The 8,148-nt window shown below is 40.3% G+C and overlaps 1 protein-coding gene across 1 annotated transcript; it reads right to left on the bottom strand.

Annotated features, from left to right (window-relative positions):
• LOC111873595 (mitoferrin-1) lies at positions 1-7,231 on the bottom strand. Its single transcript, XM_023868436.2, has 4 exons — positions 6,839-7,231; positions 6,398-6,620; positions 5,803-5,859; positions 1-2,050 (listed from the first exon to the last, which is right to left on the bottom strand). Exons 1-4 carry the CDS (start codon positions 6,956-6,958, stop codon positions 1,293-1,295), a joined length of 1,158 nt encoding a protein of 385 aa, XP_023724204.1. The 5' UTR covers positions 6,959-7,231; the 3' UTR covers positions 1-1,292.
• Positions 7,232-8,148: the final 917 nt, after the last annotated feature.

Here is an 8,148-nt window from a genome sequence, read left to right as displayed (position 1 = left end):
CTGTTACAGGGATAGCCTTACCTCTACTTACTATGAACATTACTTCTTAAAACTGAAGATAACAGCATTATGACCCAACAGTACTATGTTACTTAAGTTCCCACTCTAAATAATGTGAAAAATATCAATCCGAACATAGCATTTTCTTTGAAAGCCCAGAATACAAAATTTAGCCACAAAAGAATATGGCACATGTTACAAAACGCCAAGTACTTTATTTTCCAACTTCTGTAGTTAAATCTAATTATAAATAAGATCTAGACTCATGATGAGGAAGTCCTTGGTTCAAATCTCAGCTTAGACACAGCTCTGTGAATTCTTTCTTGTTTTCACCATTCCCTCCAGGCAAATTCTGGGATAGTACCTACATTAGGCCATTCCACCTATCACCAATCATCCTAACAGCCAATGTTATACAGACTGTACGATCCTGAATACTGCAATATTAGCCCCCCCCCCAAAAACAAAACCCCCATAACCTTACAAAATTTCTCTTCAGAATTAAAACCTTTAAATATACTCTCACAATTTGAAAACATTATGCTATATTCTAAACACAACAATGTGGACAAGTTTTGTAATTATCATGGTTTGGAAATTAATATGTATACATGGGACGAGATGACAGTTCCAGAAATGTCTATCACAGATTCATGTCTTCAGGTCTGTACAGAAAGTAAAATGATAAATCTATTACCCTGCATTATAATATCTTTAAGACTGAATAGAAGAACTCAACCACATACTTCAGTCAATAATTAAAGGTGATTAGACAAACGGAGAGGGGCTACAATGTTACATTTCTGGCTAATTCTTTAATTCCATGCCTCCATCTGTGTCACATGGGCTGAAAACCCCCACATCCTTCAGAAATATATAGTTATCACTTTCCCAAAGATGCTTTAGCGCTTTCTTATTTTCATTTTCGTAGGTAAAACCATGTGTTCGTTTTCATACGTATTTGTATTTTTCATTTTGTACCCACAAGAGTAAGGGAATGCTTAATGAAGGAATCCAGCAAGTGCCAGGCATACAGTGGACATGGAGAAATCGCATTTCTTGCGGACCCACCTTCCCAAGCAAGTAGACATGTCCGTTCTGAAGTGCTGGAGATGGACCAAATATTATGTGAGTCAAAGTAAATTAGCAACAGTGCTAGACTACTGCTTCCTAGAGTAGTGACACTTCATTAAGTGATACTCGTATTTAAAAAGTGACTTCTCCACATTTGCATTCATCATCGGCACTTACTGGCCATTCCAGCATAAGCTTTACCTTCAGGAATCAGACATTCAACTATGGCTGATCTCAAGCAAAGCAGCATTTCCCTTCGACAACTTGCTATCTGCATTATGGACTGTATTAAAGGATAAAGCCCCATAAAGCCCGACTCCAGATACAGATGGAAGCTCTCTTGGTGTCTTCACAGGACCCGACATTCCTCCTGTGGTGCACCAACCGTCCCATGCATCTCCACTTGCCCTGGTGTCCTGACGCTGCTCATCACCAGTGGTAGCATCAACAATTAATGCTGCCTGGGGAACCACCAGCCTCAATGCAGAGTCACCCTGTTCCCCAGCACGAGATGACAGCATGTACTTAAAGAACTCGTACATGGACCAACATATTGCCGTTGACGGCATCTGATACAGGATACGAGCATGTATTCCACGGAAATACCCTGAAGGTCCTCCAAGCTTGTAAACTGTCCGAATAGCATGGATCAGACCTGTGCCTTGCCCCTTCTCAGGCTGCGTGTTTAGTAGCGTTTTGCAGACATCCAGGGGCGTGGTCACTGCGGCAGCAACTGCTCCAGCAATGGCACCAGATACCATGTGAGCAGTGGGGTTATACTGGCGCTCTTCATTTGTTAAGTTCTGAATAAACTCATAAGTCATGAAGTGGATACTTTGGAATGGAACATTCATTGTCAGTTGTGTAGTGTATGAGCGATAGAATGCAAGGATACCTTCCGAACGGTACACTTGCACTATGCAGTCCAAAAGGGATTTGTATGGTGAATTGTACATCTGCAATCGCTGTTTCACCACTGACCGGTCACACACATAACCAAATATCAATCCATCCATCAGCATTCATATTATCCAAGGCACATACATCGTGCATGTGTATGTATCCAAGAAGAACGAAGCATGAAAAAGAATGAAATATAAGAATTAGTAAGACAAAAAATAACTTTATAACACCAGTACAGAACATACAAACTTCAGAGTATAAACTTGAGTATCTGTTCATGTTCAGACAACATGTTCAGATAGGAATGCACGTACAAGTGTATCTGTAACATATATATTCACACAACTGTAAGGCCCTGAATGTCAATAAAGCAGTTTGCTTTCAGGTTTTCATGGTAATTTATTGTTCATGTTTATTATATTGTCAGGTTGTTGTAATGTCTGGATATGTGCCGTGTTGCCAACATTTAGGGGGCACCCACTGCTTCCATATTCAGGGTGGAAGTGATTTTGTGGGTGTACTTTTGTGTATAAGGACTGACAATGGGCAGCAGTCATCAAAAACCAATGGTTTTACACTCCACTGAATGGCCCTGGAAAAGGTCATTTGACACGTCTTTCCTGTCCAGTGTAGTTGCGGGCCTGGATCAAGTATTAGCACCAACCTCCTCCCCCCTCCAAGTACTGTAAACACAATAACCTATATATATATATATATATACACATTCATCCACCTTAGTTGAACCCTGAATATGGAAGCAAAATGGCTCTCTGAAACATCAGTAACATTATCAAGATCTGCATAGTGCAACAACCCAGCAGCAGAACCAACTACAACAACAAAACAATCCTTACTGGAAAAAAATCCCTATTATACTAATGAATTAGATAGCCTACCTTCACAACAGATTGGTCAGCTGATCCATGTTCAATTTTCTGGAACTTCAAGGTACCTGACTTTACTACAGCTTGAATACAGTACGGACCTGAGTGGAGTTTGACTTTGATGTCGTGGTATTATGTAAACAGCAAAGTACATCAATGCCTAAAGTGATGCTCCATTTTTCCGTTTCTCTGATTACCTCAAAAAATGAGGTATGGTGGATAAACACGAAATACAAATGCTACAGTTTATTTAGCTGTTTACTTAACGATGCTGTCAGTATCGAGAATATATAGTGTTGGATAATTAATGAATGTAGAGCACTTTGTGGAATGAGAACTGTCAAGGGAAAGGACTTGGAGAAAACCCACCCTAGTACAATATACATGCCATAGGTCAAATATAAGAAAAGGCTGCTTTCAAACAAATATAAAAGAAATCACTAAAGACGTTCCGAAAGTCGTCTGGAAGAGACAGGTTAACCAGAAACTAAAGTCACAAATTATATCTCAGTCTTTCTCCATTCAGCCACTGGCCAGTTTCTCTGGAAACAACCTCTTCCTTTGCCATTCTGGTGGAAGGTTTACAAACGCAACATCCTCTTTGCTTACCACAGCATGAAGCCCTTGCACCTAACTCCATACTCCCAGTCAAGAACTCCTGCTCCATAAGCTAAACAACAGACTTTCATTTGTAGTTACTGTACTGTTTATCGTCTTCTGAGGCTGTTACTTAGAGTTTGTCTCTTATGTCTTGACAGCAGTTTGTTCTTGATCACTACCTTTCCACTGAACACAACTGAACTTTCTTCTTGAACCTGTCTTGTCAGCTCACTGCACTGTTCTACCACACAAGAATGCTGCATGCCAAACCTCAGCGCAGGTAGACTCACCAATTCCTCACACTTATACTCTGGAACAAGACACTCCTGAACCTTCGCACAGGATCCTGGACCACCTCGAAATGTTCACCCCCAGAATATTGCAGAAGGGGGAAGATCATGCAGCTTTATTGAAAGAGATGTGTGTGCAATGCTTCTATTCCCCCTTGCTAATGCAACATTATCTACACCTTTCATGGAAGACTGTTCTCACATTTTCTTTCCTTTTGCTTTCCACAAAGTGTGCAGATATACACAGACTGCCCCTTGCGGATCAATGTAAGGGGCCGCATATGACAGCAGTGCTACTAAATAAGCAAAGATTCACAGAAACAAACATACATAGGATGTAAATTAAGCATAAGTCTGATTAACCAATCATCCATCTAAATACACATGTTAATAGCCCTCAAGCTTATCAACATTCAGCATCTCTTGTACTCTCACGTGCATGAGTGACTATAGATGTTGTTTTGACTTGGAATTTGATTTATTGAACACTTACAGATCATAACTACAAGTAAATATAACAGCCTCACTGGTTTACTAACTCCAGGACACATAGTGTCTTCACTAGTTGTCTCCTGGTAACATATCTTAACACTGTCCTCTGCTTACGTCCGTACCGCCTGGAACATATCCCACAACTGCACTAAGCTCTAAACTTTGTCCCGCTTAGAACCCCTTGGCATGGAACACGAGAAAACACAGCTCTTCTAATGTTGCGTGCAAGTCTGTTGGGACTCCCATGTGACTGCTACTCAGCCAGTCCAATGCTATGCATGCTGCTGCTGTTTATTCCTCGACGTTTGCCTAGCAATGGGTCTGTACAATACATTATACATTAGACAGTATCACAGTATGGGAAATAAAAAAAAAGAACATACTGTCACATGTAAGGGTGGGGGGGGGGTACACATGACAAAAATAATGGGTTCTAGATCGGATGATAGGATTTATTACCTCTTTGGTTATATGTTATCTTGGGCCATGCCATAGCTCAAGCGGTTAGTCGCTGGCTTCCCACTGTGGCAGCCCATGTTCAAACCCGTGTCTGGTCAAGCAGGGTTTGTGGTTGACAAAGTGGCGCTGGGGTAGGCTGTCTCCGAGTACTACGGTTTCCCCTGCCAATCTTCGTTCCACCAATTGCCCCATCATAATAATCGCCCGGGCTACATACAATAGGCCAATCAGTAGCCGCTGTGCTGAGTGGAACCAACTGGACTCTATCCCCCCAATAGGCGAATTATAAAAAAAAAGTTGTCTTAATAATAACACTTATTATGGCGCTATCGTTGATTTACACACACATTACAGTTCACTGTTGTGCACGAACTAGGATTTTCTGTCTTCACCAGTCCTCTCCTAGCAACAGATCTAAACACAGAAATTAGCGCTTCAAATTGCTATGAAGTCTTCATGCCATTTCTGGTTCAATCACCATGGAACCTCGGAACTCATCAAAATATTCATCCAAACACTTAACTCCACTTCACTGCGCTGTGCTCTGCACTACACTCTGCAATAATTTAAACTACTACAGGTCTTCATTATATAGTCTCTGCACGGACAACATAGAGAACACAAGTCATGGGATTCCCAGCCAGCGAGTTCATTGCGCACTAACTGTTACTTTCAAACAAGCTATAACATTCATCCACTGTTGCACGTTGGAAAGTGATTACCAAACCGTTCCCTAGAAACGCTCTGAGCAATCCATTATATTATGATAGTTTGCTATGTACAATATGATCTATCGATCAAATATCTTACTATTACCATTACATTATATCACATCACTATCACTATTACAGTTGACCACAGTATACAAAAGCATAAAACAAATAAAATGATAATCCACTATGCAAGCATATACTCATCTGATTTATCAAATAACCACGGTACCCATAACTTATAATTTTGGGCAAGCAGCTCCAAATCTTTCAATATGCATACATTTCTTTTTGAGTATTAGATATACATTTATCACATGGAAATTGGAGTAATGAAATGCGTTTCAGTTTGTAACCTACAGCTAAGAGCATGGTAAGTAAATAACATACCTTCGGCTGGGTTCATTATAGCATCATGTAGTAGGGTTGCTACGCATCCGGCTGCACCTGATAACAAACAAATGTGTTGCAACTTACATCAACAAACCGCACACTATATGAGGGCTAAGCCACTTGATTTTCTCTAATTGGACAATGAAAATAAAGCAGCCTCTCAGCTTGCCTTGTCAAGCCAATTAAGATCTAATCGGGGGGTCTTCTTCCAGAAATTTGTAAAACCAAGGAAGATGCCTACCTTTGTAAATGCTGGCTGGAAGACTCTGAAAAAATTACTCTCCAGAGATACATGCACCAGGTGCATCTTTCACCACACTTTAAATTATAAAAACTTTGAACCATTAGGCCTGCAAATACATCTATTAGTGAAGTTATCAATAAAATCCCAGTGCCCTACCAATTGGTGTTGTTTTTGTGTGAATGGTTCTGCATCTGAGTGCACTCCCTGCTATCCAAAGTCATGTCTCTCCCCCACTTGACCACTACAAAACCCAATTCTAAAGAAAAACGAGCTTTCCAACCACTCCTGCTTGGCAACTCTAAACTAACATGTACTTTCCATACAATAATTAACAACAAAAGAGCTCACCATATGCTAAATGATTTGATCGTGTTGTTCCTTGAGTGAGGGTGTTTTTCATGTACTCATAACAAGAGAAGTACAGTGCATGGGCAGGTCCTGCACCCAACACAACAGCACTCATTCCACGTACAGGCCGTAGGACTCCTTCATTTTTTACCATACGAAACAATGCTTCTCCCACACCTCTGTATGCAGCATTTGGTGACGGTGACAAGTTTTGCATCCGCGTCTATGTTAAACAAATTGAATCCTGTTACATATTTCCAAACTCAAAGGTAAATTATAATCATTCAACACAATTTCTAACCGACCGTGATTAGGTTATATCAACAAAAGCAAAGATACTTTTCTATTTATTTCATGGCTGTACGATGTGTAACGCAATACAAGATACTCATAATCATATAAAACACAAGGAAAATATAAGAGTATGTTTCCATACCATACCTTGACAGAATCCAAGGGGTACATTACGCAATGTTCCATTACACCAGCAACGGCACCCGCCGTCATATGGGTCAGTACGTTTTCGGTAGGAAGTGTTTCATAGTCATTATCAAAGTCCATAATAGTCTGTTTACGAATACTGACACTTCACTAGAAAAGTTGTATAGGTCCTTGGTAATCACTTTTTTAACAAATTAATTCCCACACACCCTCACTGCAAGAATAACGTCCAATATTCAGAATGAGTATCACCCCACACACACACCATCAGCGCGACGTTCTACAGGCTTACGCTCGTTATATAAACGTTCTCTTTGCCAGGCCCGTACTCTGTGAGACACCGCCGGTTTGATGCAAATTTTTGCCTATTCATCTTCCTCGGTGAACAATGTTGGCTATCGATAACGGGAATTGGTACAGTGGGTACGACACAGAGCCAGAGAGTAATGTAGCAGAAAAATTCAAACAATATCTTGAAAGTGAAAATAAAATACAGATTAATTAAATGTAGTTACTCAGTCACGTTTTAATACACCAACTTGATATGTTTTCCCGACTCCAAATTTCTGCGAATTTCATGTAAACCCAACATTATTTTCATTAAAAATACTACATGCAGTACCGAATTTTAAGAACGCTGGTGCTGCTATAATTTGCAAAGAAATGGTAGGAACTAGAGAGCCGCGAAATTTGATTATGACAATGGAATCATTACGTTAGCGGGGCAGAGAATGAAGTACTGTATAAGATTGAGCAGAACTTATATATCCCTTCACGCGTTTCTTATTTATATGGTTTTAATTTACATGTTTTAACCATTTAGTTGGAAGGTACAGCAATCTACATGTAGAGCTAAACCATTTCAAATTCTGATAAAAAAAAGCGTGCCCACAAAATACTTTGTGTTCTCCTCGTGGTCAGATAATGCCGGAAATGCCAAGAGTGTCCACACCAGTTCCGGGGCTCACACAGCCTCCTAAACAATGAGTATCAGGGGTGATATCCGAGGGAATAAAGCGGCCGGGCCTTGAAACTAACCACTCTCTTCCATCCAGTGCCGAATTCAAGAACGGTAAAGCTAGCACTCCGCTACCCAATAAGACTTCATGGCATATTGCTTAAATAATTAACACAGACACAAATTTACTTTTACTTTATCTTCTTGTCCTTAAAATGGACCTTAGAGAGATAGGATGGGATGGTATGGATTGGATTGATCTGGCTCCGTATAGGGACCAGTAGAGTGCTTCTTTGAACACGGTAATGAACTTTCGGGTTCCATAAAATGCTGGGAACTTCTGGAGTAGCTG

Source organism: Cryptotermes secundus, unplaced genomic scaffold (genome assembly GCF_002891405.2).
Source record: "Cryptotermes secundus unplaced genomic scaffold, Csec_1.0 scaffold631, whole genome shotgun sequence".
NCBI lineage: Eukaryota > Metazoa > Arthropoda > Insecta > Blattodea > Kalotermitidae > Cryptotermes > Cryptotermes secundus.
The sequence above is the reverse complement of the archived record's forward strand: the minus strand, read 5'-3'. Positions and strand labels throughout refer to the sequence as shown.